The following is a 27694-nucleotide window of genomic DNA, read 5'->3' as shown; positions in this document are numbered from 1 at the left end:
GGTGGGAGCCGGTACCGGTATGCGAACCCAGCACCTACCAGCCTCAAGTCCGGTGGCTTAACCACTACACAACTGAGGTCGTCCTGGGAAGATCGGGGAAGGACGTCGCGCAGTGGAAAAGCGTTCGCTTGATGCGCGGTCGGTCTAGGATCGATCCCCGTCGGTGGACCCATTGGGTATTTCTCGTTCCAGTCAGTGGTTCAGAACTGGTGTAACAAAGGCCGTGGTATGTACTATCCTGTCTGTGGGATAGTGCATATAAAATATCCCTTGCTGCTAATCGAAAAGAGTAGCCCATGAAGTGGTGACAGCGGGTTTCCTCTCTCATTAGCTGCGTAGTCCATAACCAGATGTCTGACGCCATATAACCGTAAATAAAACTGGATTTTGTCTTCAAATAATTTCGTACGTACGAAAAAACAATATTTTAGGAAATAAGATAAAATTTAACCTAGTACAAATATTAGAACAATCAGAAACACGTTTAATATACAGCCACTAATATTTTATGCAGAAAAATATATTTTATATGTAATTACAATCGTTAAAAAGTTTCTGTTAGTCGATAACATCTTAAAAATGGTAGCAAACTCAAGAACTCCTTTAATAACGACATTGTACTACTTGGTAAATAAGATCCTTGCATGCTGTAACATAAGAAAAACTATATATATCTTTTTTTAATTTAATGAAACAAGAACTATTAACTTATATAGTTGATGATAATACTGAGGTATTTATTGTATTAACTTGTTTAAAAATAATTTAAAGTATCGGATGCTACCCGGGGGCGAAATCCCCTAGATTTGATTTATTTAGATTTTGTTTTCGAATGAAAGTAATTCAGATTTTCCCTCACAAAATCTGTATTTGATGTTGTAACAATATCAAACCTGATTAACATAAGAACAAACAAATAAAATAAAACAAAATAAAATAAAAAATATAATAATAATAAACAACCATTAATAAAAACATCGATAGAACTGCTTGAACAGTTCTCTGATTGAAGCATCCCAAAAAGTACCCCCCCCCCCCCCCCCCCCCCGCCGACACACACACACACACACACACACACACACAGACACACGATCTTGTGGATGCTGTACATAACACGTGAACGTTATATTTTGCTTGCATTGTATGAACATTATAATGGTATCAAATTTTATTTAATTCATGAGTCAGGATAAAGAGATAGAAGATCCACAGAATATCAACATCTTCTCTAGCTGATGCAGACAAATGTTGTAACAGTTGTCAACACTTTCGCAGCAGTACACGCATGCAGCTGGAATTCTAGCAAAAAGCTCCCATATACAATAATATTATAATAGAAGAGAAACTGATAAAACGAAGTAGTCCTTTCATTGAGTAGTATGGCATTGGTGACCCTGTAAACACATTAATTTTAGCAGCCAGTCGTATGGCTTTAAAATGTTATCGCACGTATTATGTGTTAATGTAACAGCATTTGATTTGTTCGAAAATAGATGACAAACAGCTGCATGGTTCAGGACAATGACATTTTATTCAACATCAGATAATGTATTTTTAAAACCCAAGTGTGTGTAACTAAGGTTGTAACACCTGGCCGGTAACTGACACACGCATTCAGAAATAGCGATCTTAGAAATCCTCTAAGAATACGATATCACAGCAATAGTGACAATATCATTTCCACACTGAGAACAAGAGCTCTCAGTATTTATGCTGAAGATTATATAACTAGAAGCTGGACAGAAACACCAAGACAGAATACCAGCTTACAGTAGACCCAAGCTTGAAAGTTTAGAACAAAGGACAGACGCAGCGCAAGAATGCAAGTGCTATTGTTAGTTGCTTGTGCAAGATTCATGCTTGTGTTTTTAATCAACATATCACCAGTTAACAAGCTGACTGAAATAAGAGCACCTGGAATAAAGAAGCTGTATTAAAAGTAAATGATTAAATTAAAGGAGCACTATCCTTTTCAGAATTACCTGAAAGAGACATTGGATTAATTAGATATAGTAAACATTAAAAAAACATAACATACCATGACTACCTGTAAATAACAATTTAATTAGTTACAGGAAACATTACAAATATTATAAAATACTATTATATACAGATAAAACTCGATATTGCCACATACTTCCCCTCCTGAAGAAATGACGTCCTCGTCATTTACCTGCACCATCGAGGATAGAAAGAATTGCCAACTGTTCAATAAGCTTGGATCTGTCAAAATCGGGGTTAACATTATGGGACATGACAAATTACCAGACTCCATCCACTGCGGTTTTCTGTGCGATCTCGCAGAACGACGTGGGGGAGGTCGCGGTGGAGGTCGTGGTGGAAGTCTGACTGGAGATACTGGAGGAGATTCTCCTTCAGACGAGTCTACCTCTGGATCAACAACATCAGGTTCTGTGTCCGTACCTTCAACGTCTTCCAAGTTATTAGGCACATGGTCGTTGCCACCAGAAACATCACCCTCTGCCTCAACAGATAGCTGATCGTCACCAGCATCCGGCAAGACAGATACATTCTCATCTACAGCGTCTTCAGCGATGACTGTGGTATCATCCGCAGCTGTAGACAGCACTACGTCCAGAAAGTCCTGTTCAGACTCACTCTCCTCAATGCTAACTACTTCTCGTGGTTTTCTCGTCCTAGGCTTCGGTGTTGGCTGGCTCTTCACATCAATTGGAATGGCTCCAATAGGCAAGAGATGGTTCCTATGAAGAGTTCTCTTCCTTCCTACCCCATCTTCCCTTTGCACTACAAACACAGGAATCTCCTTGTTTGGCTGCAAAAGAACAACGTAAGGAAACTCTTCCCAACGATCCGCCAACTTGTGTTTACCATCGAAAGCCAGAACCTTTACCAATACACGGTCACCTTCTTGAAGAGTAGCACCTCTGACCTTCAAGTCATACCCAGACTTCTGTCGCTGTTGAGACACCTTGGAAGTCTTTGCTGCAAGTTCATACGACTGTTGTATCTTTTCCTTTAAGGACTTGGTATACGACAGCAGAGACTCGTGTTGTCTGTTCGTCTCAATCCCAAAAGCTAAATCTATGGGCAACCTAGGTTCTCGACCAAACATAAGAAAGAAAGGAGACTGGTTAGTTGTCTCATGTCTTATACAATTATAAGCATGAACAAGCGGTCCAACAAACCTTTTCCAATCTTTCTTCTGGTCAGGTTGAAGAGTACCCAGCATGTCAAGCAATGTGCGGTTAAAACGCTCGCACATGCCGTTCCCCATAGGATGGTATGACGTCGTCCGGCTCTTCTCCACTCCAAGGATGTTACAGAGTTCCTTAAGCAAACGGCTCTCGAAATTGGCGCCCTGGTCACTATGGATTCTTTTAGGAATACCATAGTGCACCACAAAATTATTGAAGAACACTTCTGCTGTCGTCCTAGCTGTCATGTTTTTAGTTGGTATGGCCTGCGCGTATCGGGTGAAGTGATCCGTAACAACAAGAATATGTTGAAATCCGCCTTTTGATGTTTCGAGCGTCAAAAAGTCCATACATACCAACTCCAATGGCTGAGAGCTAGAAATACTCACAAGCGGTGCTCTGGCGTTGGTAGGAGACTTCCGACGAAGACATCTATCACATCCTCTAATCCAGTCTTCTACGTCCTGACTCATACCTGGCCAGTAAAAACGGTCTCGTAGAAGGGATAAGGTCCTCCCTTTTCCTGGATGTCCAATGTCAGTATGCAGACCTTTCAAAGCATCACTTACATAGGCAGCTGGAAGTACCAGTTGATACCGCTCCTGACTATCAACTTTCACCTTCCTGTGTAGAACTCCTCGCAGAAGTACAAAGTTGTCAAAATTCCGATGCAAAGAAGAATTGGCCGGTGAATGGGGATAATCCTGACGACTGGGTTTCTTCTTAAGTCGAACCCTTTCTACCCAAGGTCTCAAAACATCATCTGAATGCTGCGCCATTCTCCAATCTCGATCCTTCATTCCCTGGATATCATGTTCTTGAAGATTATCAACCACGGTATCTGCTGAAAGGCAAAGAGATTGGACAAATGGTTGAGTGTACAAAACATTGCAAATGGCTCTAACAGACTCTGAACCAATCTTCTTGCACTCCTGTTTACAGGCTTGTATTCCAGGCAATCTGGACAACCCATCAGCATCTGCGTTGTTGAGACCAGACCTGTAAACAATGTCAAAGTTATATGCAGCAAGAGCTGCCAGCCAGCGGTGTCCTGTGGCGTCAAGTTTAGCAGAATTAAGGATATACGTCAAAGGATTATTATCAGTATAAACAGTAAACGTATTACCATACAGATAATCGTGAAATTTTTCAGTTACCGCCCATTTCAACGCAAGAAACTCCAGGTGATGAGCTGAATAATTTCTCTCTGACTTACTTAATCCTCTGCTAGCATAGCTGACAACCCTTTTCAGTCCATTCTGCTCCTGATATAAAACAGCTCCCAAACCATGGATACTGGCATCTGTATGTAACTCAAAGGGTTTACTATAATCAGCATATCCAAGAACAGGTGGGGAAGATAAAAGATCTTTCAATTTATGAAACGATTCTTCCTGGCGATGTCCCCATTCCCAAGGTCTATCAGATGTTTTGATATTTCGCTTGGATTTGGTTGAAGGCATTAATGCGTTTAAAGGTTTAGCTATTTTAGCAAAGTCTTTAACGAACTTACGATAATACCCCGCAAATCCAAGGAACTGTCTAACCTCGTTCGGATTCTTTGGAGTGGGCCAGTCTTGGATCTTCTGAATCTTTTCACCATCTGCTTCTATACCATGTTCTGAGACAACATGACCTAAGAATTTGATTCTTGTCTTGAAGAACGAACACTTCTTTGGGGTCAGCTTCATTCCTGTTTCTCTGATCCTCAGAAATACCTGTTCAAGTCTTTCAAGATGTTCTTCATATGTATCTGAAAACACAATTATATCATCAAGATATATTAAACAAACTTTCAGATGAAGACCATCGAAACACTCGTTCATCAATCTCTGATAAGTAGCAGGACTGTTACAGAGACCAAAAGGCATACGATTGTACTCGTAAAATCCCAGTGGACCTACGGAAAATGCTGTTCTTTCCTTGTGCGACTCTTCAATTTCAACTTGGTGGTACCCACTCTTCATATCGAGGGTGCTGTAGTACTTTGAACCTGAGAGCGCATCAAACATTTCCTCAATACGTGGGATAGAATACGAGTCCTTAATCGTCAGTCGATTGAGCTGCCTGTAGTCTACACACATGCGAAGCTTACCATCCTTCTTCCGCACCAGAACAATATTGGATGACCAGGGTGAAAAAGACCTACGAATTACTCCACTTGCCAACAACTGCTGGAGATGATCTCTTACCTCTTGGTACATCGCTGGTGGAATCCTCCTGTGTCGTTGTTTGAACGGTTGTTCATCGCTGAGCTCAATCCTGTGTGTGACGGCTGTTGTATGTCCTATGTCATCATCACCAGTTGAAAATATATCCTGGAACTGAGAAATAATATGTTTACCTCTCTCAAGTTCTTCCTTTGTCACGGCTTCCTCGTCGAACTCGATCTTACCAAGAAGAGCTTCAGACTGATCAGAAACTGACACCTTATCTGGAATTTCCTCCACTGTTACTGCCTGAAGTTCACATAAGAGAGCTCGAGGTGGAATACTTATGGTACGAGTGGTAATATTAGATATATGAACATCAACATACATCTTACCTTGACAGCTGTAATTGACAATTGTAGGAACAATGTCAATGTCCTCTGGTATAACAGAACCTTTGGTAGGTTGAATCAAGGCACATGTAGACCTATAAATAACTGGCTTGTCTACATACCCTTGAACAACTACCTCACTGTTAGCGGGAATCAACAGGCGTTTTGATGTCGCACTTCTTACCTTGCCTAAAGAAAAATGTTGTTTGGATAATTCCTTATCCTGCAACAGCATGCAACGGAAAGCCAGATACCATGGTGTATGGATATCTGCTTCCTGAAGAAAACGACGACCGTGTTTTGATTTACACTCACTCATGAATGCTGACAAAACATTAGTTCCCAGAAGAAGTGGCACCTGAGAGTTATAGGAACTATCAGGGACAACTAATAAAAGACAGATCTGTTTTCCAGAAGAACTAGCTCCTGTTGCCTGTAATTCTACCTCAATATAACCATGATATGGTAACTGCTGTCCATCCGCACATTCTATCTTTAAAATAACATCAAGCGGATTCATCACTATGTCAGACAGGTTATTCTTGTAAAAACTTTCTGCAACAGTAGATACTGTTGAGCCAGTGTCCAACAAAGCTTTAGTGGAAATATTATTAATAATAATATCACTTTCGTTTGCACTTCCCACTAAATGGGTACTATCCTGTTGCATAAAGTTGATAGGGCATCTCGGTCTGGAATCTACGGGTAGCCCCTCCCCATAGATTGCTTCCTGTTTAAAGCATGTCGTCGAGAATGATCAAGTCTTACCCGACATCCATATTTGAGATGACCTACTTGTCCACATCTGAAGCAAACGGGTTCATCTCTAGGTTGATACTGTTCATTCAGCTGCTGTGGTTGTTGAAATCGATCACCACGTTGTTGTGGAAGTCTACCATCTCCTCGTGGCTGCTGAGGTCATGCAGTCCATGGCTATCTTGTTGGGTTCGTGATGGTATTGTCGTTTCATGTCTGGACTTCTTCAGCTGAGCAACATCTGCAGTTAACTGTTGAAGTAAACCTTTGACTTCTTTAAGTTCAGAATCAGTATGTACTGCAGCTTTACTTACAGTTAAAGCCTTAACTGGGTGCCTCTCTAGCATATCTGCTTCCATTCTCCTGAGTGCCCTCAGCATGTCGCCAAAACTACCATCTTGATCAAAGATGTATGCAGACTTGTCCCGTAGATCGTTCCTAAGTCCAGACCACAGCTGAGTGCGTAACATGTCATCCTTTGCTTCAGCTGCGATATTACTCTGCGCTGATGCTCCGTTCAGCAACTCTTCTAGTCTACACGCCCATGAAGTGACATCTTCGCGTTCCTCTTGACGAGCACTATAAAATACTGATAGCAGACTTTGTCCTCTAACTACAGTACCAAACATGCATTCTAGCTTGGAAACCAACTGACTAACATCGCAGTCGGGACCCACACACATAGCAGCAGTAGCTGCCTTACCACGTAAGGACTGCTGTACCGCCTTCAACAATACCTGGAAAGAAACAGACTTGTCTTTCAACAAGCAGTTATAATGATATTTCCAAACATCAAAAGAAGTATCAAACAGTTTATCACCTGAAAAGAAAGGTAATTTAGGTGGTTGATTTAATGTAACAGATGTTGGAAAACTAGCAGGACCAGGCTTTGTCCCATGTTCTTCCTCTTTGGAATGCACATAATCGGACATCCACTCCACCAAGTCTTTAGCACTATCTGCTTTAGGCCAAGCATGCAATTTCTGAAATGCTGAAACAAGTTGTGTTATGTCTTCTTTAGTGGGTTTATCCATGATGAAAACAAACAAAAAATAAACAAAATATCTGAAAATTTACAAATTATATACAAAGATAGTATACCATATCAGCATGAAGAGTAACAATTACACATAATAATTAGCAATTTGGTACATGCTGAAACCAAATATTTCTTGGAAAACATCCCCAAAATCAGGAACTTCCACTGAAAAATAAATTTATGTAACATACATCATGAAACTGTTAGTACTGCATGTGCAAACAACCTAGCTAAAAAAGAGAAGAATGAAATAAAGAGCTAAGTGAATAATAAGAAATATCAACCAGGAACCGTAATCAACAACTGAACTACATATACTGTATGACAATACCAATTAGATCAATATAATTAATATATAAGATTACATGACTAAGTTCTTTACTTATCTAAACTCTTAGTTTAATATTTAACTCTTAGTTTAATATTTAACTTTAAGTTTAACTAATTTATCATTACTCCCTTTGAACAGTCTCAAACATTCATTCAGTTTGCACAAACATGTATAAGTGGAAACAAGCTACATCACATCATTTATAAGAAGTAATTTTTCTAGCATTTGAAAATAAATGAAATTACATATATACCACACAAAATCAAAATCAAAAAGGTATCAAACAAATCTGATAAAAAAAAAACCTAAACCAAACGAGGGGAAAAACAAAAATAAAAACCTAAACAAACAAATAAATCAAATAAATAAACAAATAATATATATCAAAAGAAAATCACAAAGATGTAAAAAAAACAAAAACTGGAAAAGAAATCAAAGAAATGTACCGGTACCTACAACATAAAAATATATATACACAAGGATACACGTGTACTTAGAGAAAACTACATCTACACAAACACAAATAAATATAAACATACATGAGCGCTCAATAAAGAGTCCATTGTTGTTGTGTGATCACAGTCTTTAAAATTAAATTAAAACTGCAACATTGCAAAGTCTTTGAGAATTAAAACCAAGGATACTCATCATCCATCGTCGTAAACAGTTGAGGGGTTGGCAATGTATTAGTAAAGTATGGGTTGGTATAATTGTATTAAGGATTAACATATGGTGTTACGTCATGTGTATTGTGAATGTATTGTTTGGTAGGAACCATGTATTAGTGATATGTGATTCGATATATATGAGGGTCTAGGGTTCGAGTCCCTACGTCGGCTCCAAATGTAACAGCATTTGATTTGTTCGAAAATAGATGACAAACAGCTGCATGGTTCAGCCACATTAACAAGTGTGTGTTATCCAAAACAACTAATGATGTTCTCACCAAGGAGTGTGCTAGAAATTTCGATCCGCAGCTTGGGCGAACACCCTGGTGAACATCATCTGCGCAGTTCCACTACCATCACAAATGGACAGTCGTGCATGGTGCTGTGTATTTCTGCAATATAGCACTGGCACCAAATATTTTCTGATATCTCAAATTAATTTATCCTTCAAGGAAGCATGCATGGATGCTGTTTATCAGCGGTAGAAGCCAAAGAAAACATACATTGTCGAACTGAGAGGAACGGGGGGGGGGGGGGGATAGTGTATTGTGGTGTCCTTAGCAGCATCAGACCCCTGTAATATTTGAAACATATTATTCCAATTCTTCCCTCCACCACCTTTTATAGTTGTTGTTGTCCCATAGCACAACTAGTACTCATAGTCAGTGTGGATGCCCCTTCTACTACACCAATGTCATTGCACCCGCAGCCTCACCTCCACCCCAATCAATATCAAATCATGGATACGTCAAGGTCTTTTTCATACACACCCGTTGGTTATTTTTGGTAACACATACTTGTTTACACATGTACGTGTGTTAACAATTTCAAGACATACGACTGGCTGCTCCGAGGTGATGACCAGGTCATCAATGCCATACATCCAATGAAAAAACTGCACGATCGAAATCGATTACACTGTGACGTATAGTTAACCTGACAATCATTTGTCTGTGACGCCTAAATTAGCTACAAGTGCAAAGGCTGTAAATAATTTTAAGTCGAAAAAGATGTTAAAATTTGCATAAAACCTGGCTTTTGAGGATATGTAAGAAATAGAATAATACACGAGTGTCCGTTAGATACCATTTATCTTACAACTCGTTTAAAAATGTATCAAACTCGCTTTCGCTCGTTAGATAGATTTTAAAACAACTCATAAGATAAATGCTATCTAACGGTCACTCGCATATTATTCTCTATTTATCAACTGGATTCTGACTGATGAATTAAATATGGTTTGACACTCATATATCATGTAACACAATGAGAGACCTTCAAAAATGTCGTTCAAATAAACGCCGGGGAAGAAGTATGTAAACAAATGTTTGTGTAGCATCTGGTGTCGGTGAAATTTAATAATCATGTACTATGGTGTAGAAAGCTGCACCTGGATTTTGATGAAATTGTACACACCGCCAGCTGGTTAATGAAGGTCGAGTGACTGGGAGACACGTTTTCACCACTCAAGACGTTGCTAATTAATGGCGTGATGCTTTTAGCAGTTTAACACTGAAAGTGTTTTCCTGAAAGTCACGGAGAATAAGATTAAAAAGTAGTTGTAAATTATAGGTTATAGCTCAAACATGTATAGTAAGATCGAAGTATGCCAAGCCCTTCCTAACTTGGTGAAAGGCCAGATCTAGCGGAGTCGGTAGAGCATTCGCTCGAGGTGCTTGCGTCGTAGGATCGAGCCAGCTCAGTGGACTCATTCTCTGACAGGGTTTTCCCGTCCCAACCAATTCCCCGCTACTGGTATATCAAAGGCCTTGGTATATGCTGTCCTGTTTTTGAGAAAGTGCATATAAAAGATCCCTTGCTGCTAATGGAAAAATGCAGCGGGTTTTCTCTATTGACAGTGTATCAAAACTTACCAAATGTTTGACATAAGGTAGCCGATCGTTAATAAATCAATGTAATCTAGTGGTGTCGCTAAACAAAACAAACTCGACCATGATACTGGTTTCCATTGGAAACGCATCACACCTTTGTGAATGTCATATAGAATACCGATATCTAAGAACAAAGTTTGATCCTAAAGTGTGCTGTAAATAGGGCTGCGTTCAGCCAGAGAGAATAGTAGGAACACGCCTGTAGTGCTCACAAATGGACGCCCACTAGACAAGTTTATACGCTTTCATGTTAAAGGCATATTGTCACAGAGCACTGACCTATTTAATGGTCTAACAAAGTATTACCTGAACAAAAATAATTTGTCCCTAAATGTACTTTATTCAACAATCTTCATAACCACCATACTCCATTTACTAATGACATTTTGTAAAAATAATTTAATTATGGCAATGGTCCATAATTCAAAAACTAAAATTGCCGAGAGGGATGACATGGATTTCACTCTAGCATGGTTCAGTTAAGTTGATGCGATAGCTAGATTTGGTTTCCAACAATTGATGTAATTTTTATTTATTATCCATTTTTAGAGAAATATGGTCCTTAAATCCGTGACAGTATGCCTTTAAATCGAATGATCAAATCGGAACCCAGTGGCTGTCGGTGACAATCAAACACGATATATCATGAAAAGCGCGTGTGCTGCCTATGACACTGGATATGGTGTGTACAGGGCGGGGGATTGCGCGAAATGAGGTTTGATGCGAAAACCTAACGAGTGGAACTAATAACCTTTTTAGTGTATTATGAAAACGAAAAAAAAAGTTCATAGACATGCATTACCCAGAGATTAGGTTTCGTAATGCTACAGTTATCCGTTAATTGAGAGGGATATAGTGATATGGTTTCCGTTAATTGAGAGGGATATACATAGTTATAAACTTATATGGTTGTTCAACGCAGAATTGTCTACAACGCATAGCATGCGACTTTAATATTTATAGTTGTACCAAGAGGTGTAATGCTAGAATCAGACTATCAACTGTCACGACGGAGTTGGCCAACTCGACAGTTGCGTTGTAATTTCGCCCACACCCAACTTACGATGTGTGCGATCAGATTAAGAACTAATCGTTCGTAGGAATTTCATAAACACGGGAATCGAGTTGTAAGAAAAGTTCAATTTTGTTTTTTTAACGACATCACTAGAACACATTGATATATTAATCACTGGCTATTGGATGTGAACAATTTGGTAATTTTGACATGCAGTCTTAGAGAGGAAACCTGCTACATTTTTTTCCCATTAGTGACAAGAGATCTTTTATATGCATCATCCCACTGACAGAACAACACATACCATGGCCTTTGATATACCAGTCGTGGTGCACTGGTTGGGACGAAAAATAGCCCAATGGGCCCACCTATGGGGATCGATCCCAGACAAACCGCGCATCAAGCGAGTGCTTTACCCCATTCGAATTGTAAGAGTGCTCAGATTAGCAAGTGGACAGTCGTAGAAGTCGTGAGATCGGCGATTTGGGCAACTCCGTCATGACAGTTGGTAGTCTGAACCTAGCATAAAGTTGCTCACTGCTGAATTGTTTATAACACACGTGATTTGTAATAGTCTGTTTTAACAAGGGCTATAGGGTTGCTCACCGCTGAACTGTCTACACTGCATCATATCGTGATTCTTGTGACTATAATTGTTACATTGTACCAATTGCTGTAGGTTGTTCAATGCTGAATTGTCAACAATACATATTATATTACTTTAATTGTCACATTGTACCAAGAACTCCGGACTCGCTCAATGCTGGACTTTGTGATTTTAATTGTCACGGCACAGTAACTGTTGTACTACCAAGCGTTGTAGAGTAGCTCAATGCTGAATTGACCACAACGCATACCATGTGACTTTAGCTCAATACTAAATTATTCAAATGCAAAGCATGCGACGCCAATTGCAACATGTCAAGAATACTGTTGGTTTCATTATGATACACTGGAACCACACTAAGGCTTGACATGCTTAAAGAATGGAACTTTGTGGACATCCTGAACCCACTGAGGTATGTCGCATATATGTAGCTACTGAATCAGATGATAAGTGTAGGATATTAAAAAAAGCCTCTAAGTTCTGGAATACTTCCATCTATCAAGGATGCCACTGAGCTACATCAACCATCCCAGCTAAAATACATGTTCTGTTTTTTTATGCTATTCCAATTCAAATAATAATTGCCTGTCAGTTTATATGCATTATAGAGCCAGTTATGTAACATTGACGTTATTAAAGCAAGTTTTATCAACATCTAAAATCCAGATTTCCCATAGTTTACATGCAAATTGTAATATATACTGATAAATTACATAAATTAGAAAGTGAAAACCTTTATAGTCTAGTCAATCTAAGCGATTTGGGGGCATAGCCCAAAACAAATTGCAATAGATTTTGTTTTCAGATTCCTTTTAAGGGACGTCTCTAGAACAACATATTACAAGTCCACCATAATCCCCTAAGGGGAAATATGCTTAATTTGCCTAATTCCAAGATGGCGGCCAGCGCATTTAATTTTATTTGGCAGTGTGATAAAATCTAGAGATTTGATTTGTTTTCATTTGATTTGATTTGATTTTTATTATTGTTTTAAATTTATTTTTCAGATCATTTGATTTCATTTCACTCCACTTATGTTATTTTATTTTATTTTTATTATTGTTTTTAACTTATTTTCCAGATCATTTTATTTCATTTCATTTTATTTTATTTTCAGAAAATCCTGGCCCAGCTGCGTATCTACCGAAAGAAGCGAGAGGTACTCGTGAAGGCTACACAATAGCAGGGAAACCCAAACCTAAAGAAGAAGGTGAACTGATTTCCGTCTTTAATTATTTCAAAAGAACTATCCTGAGTTTTCAGTTCTAGCAAGACTTCCGTTTTGATCCCCACCCCAAATAACAAAATAAACACACATCTTTCTTTTTCCTGTGTTTTAAAACACCATTTTACCTTAACATGTTTTAAGTATAAAGCATTATATACGGATAAATACATTTGAATTGAAGTTTAGCCGAATTAATGCAAATTTTGTTTTGCTGTTGGAAGAAATTATTCTATACAAAAATCAATATTGAGATACTAAAAACATTATTAATATGTCTAGGAATGCATTGCTTATAGAGCCTCGGTGGTGCAGTGGTTAAGCCATCGGACTACAGGCTGGTAGGTACAGGGTTCGCAGCCCGTTATCGGCTCCAAACCAGAGCAAGTTCTTAAGGGCTCAGTGGGTAGGTGTAAGGCCACTACACCCTGTTCTCTCTCACTAACCACTAATCAACTAACAACTAACCCACTTTCCTAGACAGACAGCCCAGATAGCTGAGATGTGTGCCCAGGACAGCGTGCTTGAACCTTAAAAGGATACAAGCACGAAAATAAGTTGAAATGAAAAAAGGTTATAGAGCCATTCGTATTCTTAGCAAGATTATATATCGATGATAAATAAATCAGTGTGCTCTAGTGATGTCGTTAAACAACAAAAACTTTAACTTTTAACTTTGACCAACTCTGAAGTGGATCCGAAGGGCTTGTGAACAGTGCGATCTGTTCAGTTGACGCAAACTGACTCACTTATTGTTTTGTGATTTCAGACATGTACAGTCCTTGGCCCCGTTCCACAAAGCTATCTTAGCACTAAGATCAACTTAAATGCGCATAACAACCTAATGCACTTAAGGTGATCTTAGCGCTAAGATCGTTTCGTGGAACGGGCCGCAGATCCCACCGCCTACAATGTGATCGATGGAATTGTGAACAGTCCGATCTGTTCAGTTTAGGCAGACTGACTGACTGTTTTGTTTTTGTGTGATTTCAGACATGAACATGCCAGGCCCCAATGCCTACAATGTGACGGATGGCCCCTGCAAAAACTCTGGATTCAGCTTAAAGAGTCGACACAGTCCGTGGGTGTATTCTGGTGTGCGAACGATCGCTGTCGCCGACAAAGGAGGTCTCCAACAAACCAGAGGTACTCGTCAAGGGCAGGTCCACGGTAACACACGTAACATTCAGACATGTCTATCAGCCTAAAAAAAACCCGGTCTCGGTGGTGTCGTGGTTAAGCCGTCGGACATAAGGCTGGTAGATACAGGATTCGCAGCCTGGTACCGGCGCCCACCCAGAGCGAGTTTTAACGACTCCATTGGTAGGTGAAAGGCCATTACAACCTCTTCACTCTCATTAACCACTAACAACTAACGACTAACCCACTGTCCTTGACAGACAGCCCAGATAGCTGAGGTGTGTGCCCAGGACAGCGTGCTTGAACCTTAATTGTATATAGGCACGAAAATAAGTTCAAATGAATAAAATCAGCCTCTTCTGAATAACTATGATACATCAAGGTTTTCTTGTGTGCTCATGGGGGTACGGGGCCGGGATCCCATTTTTGTAGGGGTTGGGGAGAGGCTGGGGTTTTTTTTGCTCGAATTAAACGAAAATGCCCGAATTTGGATAACAACAGTTATTCATATTAGCATTACTATCAAACAGCTATATAGGCCGGTTGTAAACGAATAACTGCGCATTTTTACATGGATTACAACTCATTTTTAGGGTAGAATAATTGAAATACATGGTAAAAAGGTCTCAGGTTAGCACATTTGCCCCGAATCGCTCTATAATTTTTTTCCTGAATTAGAGACTTTGCTTCAGCACTAGTGGGACAGTTGCCCCCCCCCCCCCACCCCACCCCCTGTGTCGTACGTTTATGTGTGGTCTTTATGGTAAAGTACACTGGCTATCTTTGTCACATATCCCCAACATATTAGACATTGGTGATAGGGTTGAAGAGGAAAGTCGCAAAAGTGTCGGTAACACACGTGACGAGGAATCGGACGATGTTTTGTAGTGTCATGGATTTCAAACCATAGTGTTTAATGTCTTCATTAATTCATTTATAGTTATTTCCGTGGTTATATACAATTAAGGTTCAAGCACGATGTCCCGTGTACACACCTCAGCCACCAGGCCTGGTGCTTATAAAGCTTTTAGAGTCCAGACTCGAGACTCTAATAGAGTCTGAGACAGTAATGTCATGACAACGCCATACAAATTGTGTGCGTGTGACGTCATTAGAGACTGAGTCTAGACTCTAAAAGTTTTATAAGCACGGGCCCAGGACCCGTGCTTATAAAACTTTTCGAGTCCAGACGCAATCTCAAGTGACGTCACACGCATACAATTTGTATGGCGTTGCCATGGCGTTACTGTCTCAGACTCTATTAGAGTCTCGAATCTAGACTCTCTTAGGGCCGATTTCATATATCTGGGTTATCGGTGGGTTTTGGAAACATATGGTTTAAACCTAGGTTAAACCCGGAGTCATGTTTACTGTGCATTACCCATTTCTGGTTTTCAATAACCCTAGTTTAACACTGGGTTACAATTGTATTGCTTGTTTAAACCTGTCCTTGAGGTGTAACTTTTCTTCATGGAGAATTTCGGCAGCAAAATCGTGTTTTACGTCAGTATCGCAGAGTCATGAACTGTGAACGTATTTTCAGAGACCATTTGAACCCACTACAGAATCGAATAAAGGGCGAGGGGTCGGGGTGTTCGAACCCCATCTTCTTTAGACAAGATGCCGGTTTGTCTTTTTTAGCACGACTGTATAATTAGATCCACTCATTGACGCAACAATTATTTACCATGTTCGTGGCGAACGAACAACAAAGCTCCTGCGATATATAGAGGATAATAAACGAGTTACCAGATATTATCAAATTTATGTCTCGAGTGAAATAAGTTTTAGTCGTGACAAATGAAAATTATTTCACTCGGGACATAAATTTTATAATAACTGATACCGAGTTTGTTATTCTATTTATTACCCCAGCTATGTTTTCTCTAAACGCCTTTATTTTAGACGCACATGCACGTAGGCTACATGAAGACAAAAATTATCTTTATTCTGCTAAAAGTATATATAATGAATTGCATTAAAATAACATTTTGTAATAAATTTAACACTAAAACAGTCGTGAACACAAACTCTGTAAACCACATAACGTCATGTTGTGTTCGCCAAGTTGTAATGACGTATATTTAGTACCGACTAAGTCCTTGGTTTGTAAGCGTCAAATAATCCAATAATATTGTACGTCACACCACTGCAGAATATTTCTCCCTGAAAAAATATGGAAAATAATTTCCCTGTTATGAGTGACCGTTTGGGTAATAAATATAGTTATTTATGAAATTAGTAAAAATAAGCATTTTCTTCATGGTGTATGAACTGCACGAAAACAGGAAGTACTAGTAATGGAAGTTGATCGGTTACCACCGATATCAAAGCAATAAACGTCTATCATAGACTGCAGTTTTATAATGACATGCTTTCATGTTTGTCTCGTCTTAATAAAGGGGAAAAAGGCGATATAGGCCCACAGGTTTGAAAATTTGACCAAAAGTTGTCTCGGTGCCCTCAGGCGTACGCGTCCCATCATTTTTTTTGTTATATATGTTGTTAGAATTAAAGGGAAATGCCAATGACAATGTTTATTCATGTTTGATTATTACCAACAGCTATGTAAGGTTCTGTATGCATTTGAAATGGATTATAACAAATACTGTGAGTAAAATGATGGAAATACATGGTGAAACGTTTTCAGGCCAGCTCATTTTGTCAAAACATCTCCATCATTTTTGCCCGAATACGAAGGTTTGCTCCAAAAGGGGAGGAGGTAGCTAAGCCCCCACATCTCATGCACGAATGCTAATAATATACCGGTAACAGGCGCGGATTTAGTGGGGGGCCCAAGGGGCCCGGGCCCCCCTATTTTTGGTGTCAAGTTATTATTTTTTTTTAACTATAGCCTACACTAGAGTGGAATTACACAAAAATACACTTATTTCCCAATTTTAAAGATAACAAAAACAGTATGACAATACCAAACACATACGTTAATATAGCTATTTTGTTACTCAGATACGAGGAAATCGCGTTTCAGGCCACTTAAATTTCAAAATTTCGCGGGGGAGCATGCCCCCGGATTCCCGTATGAATCTCGGGCGCTTCGCGCCCTCGGCCCCCCCTCCCCCCTATTTAAAAATCCTGGATCCGCGCCTGGGTAAGGAGGTATCAGCTACAAAGTGATGAAGTGTAAGCTATCCCTCGCTTATGTCCCTTTCCAGATCTCCGGGTAACCCATGTAAAAAGCGTGGTTTTGTAAACACGGGTAAAACACACACATGTGAAATTCACCACAGGTGTAGGTCTTGGTCAAGTGTTTCAGCGTTTTACGTAAACCAGTGTTAAACCTAGGTTTTGATATAACCCGGTGTTACAAAACCCAGACATATGAAATCGGCCCTTAGAAGTTTTATGAGCACTAGGCCTGGACTGTTTGTCCCAGACAGTCGGTTAATGGTTAGCTATTAGTTACTGTTAATAAGAGAGCTGTTATAATGAGAGACAAGTGGTTCCTGCCTGTGGGATGGTTATAAAAGATCCCTTGCTACTAATCGAAAAGAATAGCCCATGAAGTGGCGACAACAAATTTCCTCTCTATATATCTGTGTGGTCCTTAACCATATGTCTGACGCCATATAAACGTAAATAAATGTGTTGAGTTCGTCGTTAAATAAAACATTTTCTTCTTCCTTCTTCCTTCAATGAGAAGTTGACTTAAGTTCCACACACACAAAAAATGTTAGAAAACTGTCAAATGTATCGTGGAAATAAACGCCGGGGAATAAGTATGTAAACAAATGTTTGTGAACCATCATGGCTCGTGCTTATAAAACTTTAGAATCTAGACTCAAATCTCTAATGAGGTCGTATGCATACAATGTGTGTGGCATTCCCATGACGTTAGAGCCTCTGGCCTGGGCTGGTCTGTGCTTATAAAACGTTAAGAGTCTAGATTCGAGACTCTAGTAGAGTCTGAGACGCCAATGTCATGACAAGGCCATACAAATTGCATGCGTGTGACGTCACTTGAGAGTGACTCTGGACTCTAAAAGTTTTATAAGTACGGGCCCAGAGTCTAGACTCTAAAACTTTTATAACCATTGGGACTGGTATCGGTGAAATTTAATAATCATGTAGAAAGCTGCGCCTGGATTTTGATGAAATTGTACACACCGCCAGCTGGTTAATGAAGGTCGACCGTCGAGTGATTGGAAGACCCGTTTTCACCTCTCAAGACAGTGATCATTAATGGCGGATTGCTTTTAGTATTTTAACACTGAAAGTGTTTTCCTGAAAGTCATGGGAAATAAGATTAAAAGGTAGTTATAAATTATAGGTTGGCTCAAATATGCATAGTAAGATTGAAATAATTCAAGCCTTTCCTAACTCGGTCAAGGACGAGATGTAGCGTAGTCAACAGAGCACTCGTCCGAGGTGCTTGCATCGTAGGATCGAACCACCTCAGTGGACCCATTCTCTGACTGGGTTTTTCAGTCCTAACCAATGCGACACTAGTGGTATTTCAAAGGCCGTGGTATGTGCTGTCCTGTCTGCGGGAAAGTGCGTGTTGCTAATGAAAAAAATGTAGCGGCTTTCTCAAGACAATGTGTCAAAGATTACCAAATGTTTGCCAGTGATGAATAAATCAATGTGCCCTAGCTGTGTGGTTGAATAAAACAAACTTTATTTTACCTTCCTAACTTGTCCATGATACCGGTATTCATTGGAAAGCGTCACACCCTTGTGAATGTCATATGGAATACCGAAATCTTAAAAAACAAAGTTTGATCCTAAACTGCGTTGAAAATAGGGCAGCGTGCAACCAGATAGAACAGGAAAAGTTAACGTTTATTTTGTTTAACGACACCACTAGAGCACATTGATTTATTAGTTATCGGGTCAAACATTTGATAATTTTAACATAGTGTTAGAAAACCGCTTGATTTTTCTGTTAGTATCAAGGGATCTTTTATATGCACTAGATATCACATACCACAGCATTTGATATACCAGTCGTAGTGCACTGGCTGGAACGAGAAATAGCCCAATGAGTCCACCGAAATAAGGTTTGTTGCGAAAACTTAACGAGTAGAACTAATAACCTTTTTTCTGTGGTATGAAAACGAAAAACAATATTTATAGACATGCATTATCTGAAGATTAGGTTTCATAATACTACAATTATCCGTTAATTGAGAGGGATATATTTAGATGATTACTTAACCCAGAATTATCTACAACACATATTATGTGACTTTCAATATTTATAGTTTGTATCAAGAGCTGTAAAGTTGCTCACTGCTGGATTGTTTATGACACGCGTGATTTTTAATAGTCGATTTTAACAAGGGCTATAGGGTTGCTCACTGTTGAACTGTCTACACTGCATCATATCGTGATTCTTGTGACTATAATTATTACAGATGTACCAATTCTTGTAGGTTGTTCAATGCTGAATTGTCAACAATACTTATTCTATGACTTTAATTGTCACATTGTACCAAGAATTAAGGACTCGCTCAACGCTGGACTTTCTGATTTTAATTGTCACAGCAGAGTTGTAGAGTAGCTCAGTGCTCAGTTGGCCACAACGCATGTCATGTGACTTTAACTCAGTACAGAATTATTCAAATGCAAAGCATGCGACGCCAATTGCAACAGACGTACGAATAGATGTAGGTTAGTGCAATGCTGAATTGTCTACAACGCACAGTTTTTTTACTTCAGTTGCCGCTGTACCAAGAGCTGCAGGATTGCTCAATGCTGAATTGTGTACAACTCATATCATGTTACTTTAATTGTCAATGATGCACAAAAAGTTGTAAGGTTGCTCAATGCTGAACTATCTACAACTCATATCATGTTTCTTTAATTGTCAATGATTCACGACCAGTTGTAAGGTTGCTCAGTGCTGAATTGTCTACAACTCCTATCATGTTGCTTTAATTTCAAAGTTGTCCCAAGAGCTGTAGACTTGCTCAATGCTGGATTTTCTACAACGCACGTAATGTTTTACGAAGAGTTGTAAAATTGTTCAATGCTGAATTGACTTTGATTGTCACAGTTTATCAAAAGCTGTACGGTTATATTGCTCAATGCTGGATTATTTATATGCCAAGTGGCGAGAAGGTTTAAAAGCCACGTTGTGAAAAAAACCTACACCACGTGACCTCCTACGACCTGCATGGGCAGTGGCGTGTACGACCCCAGTCTATGATTACCTGTCAGGTTCAGTGGAAACATCTGGCAATTCAAGGTTTAGTAGTTTTAAGAAACATCTAGCCCGATCGAGGACTGACTGGCTACAATGAAACAAAATTATTGATTACCTAATAATTAACTCTTGTCAGTGACTTTTAAAACAATGAAATCGGGGGTGGGTTGGGATTTTTGGAGGGTTTTTTTTTGGGGGGGGGGGGGGGGGGGGAGAGGTGTGTGTGTGTGCGTGTTGAAAATTTACTTGACTTCTGGAGGTATTCAATTCTGGCTTTTTGATGATGAAGATTCCACTGATTTCATCCGTTAAACAAAGGCGAAAACGTTCGCTATACTGGTTTATGTGCATCACGTTAAACGAAATGACCACATAATGGACTAGTCAAAATTTAATAGTTTGCGACGTTAGCATCGCTGGCTACTCAAATAGTTCGCGAACGTACGTTTTATTTTATATTTCATTTTATTTCATTTTATTTCATTTCATTATTATTATTATTATTATTATTTTATTTTATTTTAAATTTTTTAATTTAATTTAATTTAAAAAAAAATTAAATTTGATTTCATTGCATTTTATTTCCATTTCCATTAAATTCCATGCTATTTTTTTTTTAAATTATTATTATTGTTTCCATTTTTTCCCCAGACCATTTCATTTCATGTTATTTTATTTTCAGAAAATGCTGGCCCAGCACGAAAAGAAACCATTGATCATTGTCAAGGCTTCAGAATAGCAGGACAATCCAAACCTAGAAAAGAAGGTGAACTGATTGCCGTTTGTCATTAACTTAAAGGGACTATCCTGAGTTTTCAGTTCTAGCAAGACTTCCGTTTGATCATCCACCCCACTCCAAGAATAAAATAAACTCACACAGCTTGCTTTTTCCTATGTTTTAAACTACTATTTTACCTTAACATGTTTTAAATATAAAGAATTATAGGATAAATGCATTTGGGATGAACGTTGGTTAATGTCAATCAATCAATTAATCAATCAATCAATCAATCAGTTTATTACGCCGAAGCTAAAACATACAAAATACATTATGTGGTTATTAATACAATAGTGTTACAAATATACACCAAAATAAAATATGGTAGCCTACCAAATTTATGCAAATTTTGTTTTACCGTTGGAAGAAATAAATTTGTACTTACAAAATTATTTTAGACAAAAATCAATAATGAGATACTACAGAATTATTAAAAAGTTTGTTTTATTTAACGACGTCACTAGAGCACATTGTTTTTGTATCTTATCATCAGCTATTGGACGTCAAACATATGGTCATTCTGACACTGTTTTTAACCTGCTGTTGCCACATAGGCTACTCTTTTATGACAGGCAGCAAGGGATCTTTTATTTGCACTTCCCACAGGCAGGATAGCACAAACCATGCCCTTTGTTGAACCAGTTATGGATCACTGGTCGGTGCAAGTGGTTTACACCTACCCATTGAGCCTTGCGGAGCACTCACTCAGGGATTGGAGTCGGTATCTGGATTAAAAATCCAATGCCTCGACTGGGATCTGAACCCAGTACCTACCAGCCTGTAGACCAATGGCCTAATCACGATGCCACCAAGGCCAGTCTACAGAATTATTATGTCCAGGAATTAATTGATTATAGAGATATTTTAATAATGTAAAAACATTTTATTTGCCGAAATCCTTCTCAAATGACTTCAAACGGAGTATTGTCTATATATGTACTGTCAAACATTCGTTTATTTTATTTTATTATTTTATTATTTTATTTTTAATTTCATTTCATTTCATTTATTTCATTTCATTTCATTTCATTTATTTCATTTCATTTCATTTTATTTTATTTTATATTTCATTTCATTTTTATTTTATTTTATTTTATTTTATTTTATTATTTTTTTTTTATTTTTTTTTTTTTTTTTTTTTTTTTTTTTCATTTCCATTCCATTTTATTTCATTTCTATTTTATTTGTATTTTATTTCATTATTATTTTTTATTATTATTATTATTTTTATTATTATTATTATTATTGTTAGTGTTAGTGTTTTTAATTTATTTTTCAGACAATTTTATTTCATGTTATTTCATTTTCAGAAAAGACTGTCCAAAATGCATATGCACAGACAGAACCCAATGATCGTTGTCAAGGTTTCAGAATAGCAGGACAACACAAACCTAAACAAGAAGGTGAACTGATTCCCATCTATCATTATTTTAAAGGGACTATTATGAGTGTTCAGTTGTAGCAAGACTTCCGTTTGGTCCCCCCACCCCCAGCCCCAACACTAAAGTAAACTCACATAGCTGCTTGTCTGCCGATCCAATAGCCGATGATTAATAAAGTAAACACACATAGCTGCATGTCTGCCGATCCAATAGCCGATGATTAATAAAATAAACACACATAGCTGCATGTCTGACGATCCAATGGCCGATGATTAATAAAATAAACACACATAGCTGCATGTCTGCCGATCCAATAGCCGATGATTAATAAAGTAAACTGACATAGCTGCATGTCTGCCGATCCAATAGCCGATGATTAATAAAGTAGTCACATAGCTGCATGTCTGCCGATCCAATAGCCGATGATTAATAAAGTAAAGTCACATAGCTGCATGTCTGCCGATCCAATAGCCGATGATTAATAAAGTAAACACACATAGCTGCATGTCTGCCGATCCAATAGCCGATGATTAATAAAGTAAAGTCACATAGCTGCATGTCTGCCGATCCAATAGCCGATGATTAATAAAGTAAAGTCACACAGCTGCATGTCTGCCGATCCAATAGCCGATGATTAATAAAATAAACACACACAGCTGCATGTCTGCCGATCCAATAGCCGATGATTAATAAAATAAACACACACAGCTGCATGTCTGCCGATGATTAATAAAATAAACACACATAGCTGCATGTCTGCCGATCCAATAGCCGATGATTAATAAAATAAACACACATAGCTGCATGTCTGCCGATCCAATAGCCGATGATTAATAAAATAAACACACACAGCTGCATGTCTGCCGATGATTAATAAAATAAACACACATAGCTGCATGTCTGCCGATCCAATAGCCGATGATTAATAAAATAAACACACACAGCTGCATGTCTGCCGATGATTAATAAAATAAACACACATAGCTGCATGTCTGCCGATCCAATAGCCGATGATTAATAAAATAAACACACAGCTGCATGTCTGCCGATGCATAGCTGCATGTCTGCCGATCCAATAGCCGATGATTAATAAAATAAACACACACAGCTGCATGTCTGCCGATGATTAATAAAATAAACACACATAGCTGCATGTCTGCCGATCCAATAGCCGATGATTAATAAAATAAACACACACAGCTGCATGTCTGCCGATGATTAATAAAATAAACACACATAGCTGCATGTCTGCCGATCCAATAGCCGATGATTCATAAATCAATGTGCTCTAATGGTTAAACAAAATTTAACTTTTAACTTTGACCAACTCTGAAGTGCCTGTGAACATTGCGATCTGTTCAGTTGACGCAGACTGACTCACTGGTTGTTTTTGTGATTTCAGACATATGCGGTGCAGGCTTCCATCCCTTCTATGTGATCAATGGCCCTCCAAGAACACTGGGGCAGTTGGCGAAGGAGGAAGCGTCCAAGAAGCACACATTGTTTCATAGAGCTACAAGAGAAGGTGAACTGATTCCCGTCTTTCATTATTTTATACGGTCTATCTTGAATATTCAGTCCTAGCAAGACTTGATCCTCCCACCCCCCCCCCCCCCCATCTTTTTAATTTTAAATTTAATTTTAAATTTAAATTTAAATTTTTTAATTTTAATTTTAATTTTTAAAATTTGATTTGCATTTTCATTTCATTCCATTCCATTTCATTCCACTCCACTCCACTCCACTCCATTTGATTTTATTTTATTTTGATTTTTATAATTAATATTATTGTTTTTAATTTATTTTTCATTTCATTTCATTTTATTTTCAGACACTCCTTGCCCAGCTGAGTATCAACCGAAAGAACCCAAACCTAGAAGAGGAGGTAAACAGACTTCTATCTTTGATTATTTTAAAAGGCGAGACGTAGCCTAGTGGTAAAGTGCACGCTTGATGTGCGGTCGATCTAGGATTGATCCCCATTCGTGGGCCTATTGAACTATTTTCTTGTTCTAGCCAGTGCACCACGACTGGTATATCAAAGGCTGCGGTGTGTACTATGCTATCTGAGGGATGATGCATATACAAGGTCCCTTGCTACTAATGGAAAAATGTAGCGGGTTTCCTCTCTAAGACTAAATGTCACAATTACCAAATATTTGACATCCAAGGCTTCAGAATAGCAGGACAACCTAAACCTAGAAAAGAAGGTGAACTGATTCCTGTCTTTCATTACTTTAAAAGGGACTATCGTGAGTTTTCAGTCCTGTTTGACACCCCCACCCCCCCCCCCCCCCCCCCCCCCCCCCCCCCAGCAATAAAATAAACACACATCTTGCTTTTACATGTGTTTTAAAACACTATTTTACTTTAACATATTTTAAATATAAAGCATTATAAAATAAATGCATGTGGAATTAACTTTGGCCAAATTATTGCAAATTTTGTTTTGCCGTTGGAATCAATAATACCGTCTGTCTATATATAGACTATAGCCATAGTCTGCTTTTAGTTTTCAAAACATGTTTTTCATATATAATTTTTATTTGTGTCAAGGTAGGCAAAAAAGGAAAACAGTTTTGGCAAAAAGAAATGATGTTCAGTGAAATTAAATTTAAGTTCTATCAAAAATTGTATGATTAAAAGAGACTGTGGTGTACTTCTATGTTAGACCTAAAATGGACGGCAATCACAGGACTGTCATCCTGAGGTCCATTTCACTAAACATCGTAAGTTTACTCTTGCAGTTATACCGGTAGTGCGTTTACACGTCTTTGGCATCTATTTCACGCAGAAAATTACATCATTACGGGGTATTTTAAGGTCAAAAGAAAATGAAATATGTGTTATTCAAAGTATATTTGCTGAACTATAATAGTAATAAGAATTGTGGGTTAGTCGTAGACTTACGTTTACGTGCAAAACTAGGCTTACGATGTTTTGTGAAATTGGGCCCTGGCTTTGTATTCAATAAAATATCACATAATGAAATAATTTTCATTGTCACTTGCTAAAGCTCGTGACAATTGAGAATTATTTCACTCGGGACATAAACATGATACGAAATGAAAGCTCGTTTAATATCCTATTTATTAACCATAATCGATCTTAATTTATATCACTCATCTCGTTTCTTTGACGTTACTGTAAGGTTGTAGTACGCCAATCGATGACGTCATCGTGTGACGTCAAAAGTGTTACGTCCCACTTGGCATTCTAGTGGGGCGTATCACTTTGATATGTACCAAGATATTTTTAACCATATGGGTAATAATATATATCTTAGTGTAAATTGTTTGACTAGTTTGTCACGTTTGACAGGCAGGTCATTTGATGGCATCAGTATCAGTACATACAGATATGTGGGAATAATGACAAAACACACTCTAATCCTCCACCCCGACCCCAGCCCCACCCACACTCACTATGGATTTTTTTTTTTTTTATAATTTTATCTTTATTGTTTTTTTGATTATTTCAGACATGTTCAGTGTATCTCAACTATGTGATTAATGGCCCCCAAGAACACTGGGAGAGTTTGCGAAGGAGGTCCAAGAAGTTTATGTTGTTTCATAGAAATAAATAAAACACAATGTGTCGTAGGCGTCGGAAGCTGAGGTGTGGTGTGGTGCGTGGGTAAGGGTAGTGGGGGTGGTGGCAAGGACACTTGTCATCCAATACTTTAAAGATAATGCACTGCACCCCCACCAGTTGAAAATCAATTTAGTATTTAGCTGCCACACACCCCTTCCTCAGTTGTTATTATCGTCCGACGCATTCATGTATGTGTGTGTGTGTGTGTGTGTGTGTGAGTGTGTATGTGTGTGAGTGTGTGTGTGTGTGTGTGTGTGTGTGTGTGTGTGTGAGTGAATGAGTGAGTGTGTGTGTGTTTGAAACATATATATATAACACTGTAATATATTTTTAAATTTTAGTTCCATGTTTTCCCATGTATATATATAATATTACAATATAAACAATTTTTATGGGACATATTTAAAACATGCAGTGAAAATTACAATTAAAACAGCTTTCTGTTATTAATCTACATGCAGTCATGTATCCCAAAGTCAATAATCATGTCCTATAATATTATGTAACACTGTGTTCCTGTTATATATTTGTTATATATTTATATACAATTTTTATATATATTGTAAAACTGTGCTATATTGTACACGTGCACATCAATAATGTATAACTATTTTTGCTATATATATTGTAGATATTTATACGAAATAATTATATCATAATGTGAAACCATTGTGTGCTATATTGTAAAACTGTATGTAACGCTTTTACATCATAATGTAAAACTACTGAACTGTAAATCCGTATACAAGGTTATTACATCATAATGTAAAACTATACTGAACTACATTGAAAACGCACCAGTCAGGTTTGTCGTCGTAAAAAGAGTGTGGGAAGAAAAATAAATACATTTAACTAATTTTGTATAATTGGGTGTATTCTCGTAGACAATAAATAATCCCCAAAATTGAATACAAGGTTTAGGGTCATTGTGTATTTTAACGCAACCTCGTATATCCAATATCGATAACAACTGAAACCTGGATGGTGTGTTTTCATTGGAGTGCAGTATATTTGTGTTATATTGCAAATATGTATACATACAAAATTAAAACTTTGTCTCGTATTGCGATTTCTGTGTTAAATGTATTATAAAGTTAATTATACAGCGCAGCGGCTAAGCCGAATAATTGTTCACTCTTTCAGGAAAACATGAAACTTGGCACAGGTAATTATAAATAGTAATGAAATTAATGACATAGATACGTGGACAAATGCATTTTTAACCTTTGTTAGTATTTATGTGGCAGTGCATCCAAGCAAGATTCAATATCTCTTGAAATACATTTATGATATCGGGCTGGGGGCATTGCGTACCGGTGGGCTAGGGTGGTGGGCTAGGATGGTGGGCTAGGGTGGTGGGCTAGGATGAAAAGTCTATGGCGA

The 27694-nt window shown here is 38.2% G+C and overlaps 1 protein-coding gene across 5 annotated transcripts in view; it reads left to right on the top strand.

Moving 5' to 3' along the window:
• Positions 1-26627, top strand: part of LOC121368077 — a 72498-nt gene extending 45871 nt beyond the window's left edge. For 3 of the 5 annotated variants that reach the window (XM_041492610.1, XM_041492609.1, XM_041492608.1), the window contains 7 exons: positions 13144-13236; positions 14245-14397; positions 21240-21323; positions 22646-22738; positions 24120-24242; positions 24549-24602; positions 26199-26627. In XM_041492610.1, coding sequence (XP_041348544.1) covers positions 13144-13236; positions 14245-14397; positions 21240-21323; positions 22646-22738; positions 24120-24242; positions 24549-24602; positions 26199-26230 — 632 coding nt within the window. In that variant the 3' untranslated portion in view covers positions 26231-26627. The remainder of the gene's footprint in view (positions 1-13143; positions 13237-14244; positions 14398-21239; positions 21324-22645; positions 22739-24119; positions 24243-24548; positions 24603-26198) is intronic. The other 2 variants (XM_041492611.1, XM_041492612.1) reach the window with 2 other exon arrangements.
• The last annotated feature ends 1067 nt before the right edge of the window (positions 26628-27694 follow it).

This window comes from Gigantopelta aegis, chromosome 3, assembly GCF_016097555.1.
Source record: "Gigantopelta aegis isolate Gae_Host chromosome 3, Gae_host_genome, whole genome shotgun sequence".
In the NCBI taxonomy this organism is placed as follows: Eukaryota; Metazoa; Mollusca; class Gastropoda; order Neomphalida; family Peltospiridae; genus Gigantopelta; species Gigantopelta aegis.
Note: the sequence above shows the minus strand (reverse complement) of the source record. Positions and strands in the feature narration are given on the sequence as shown.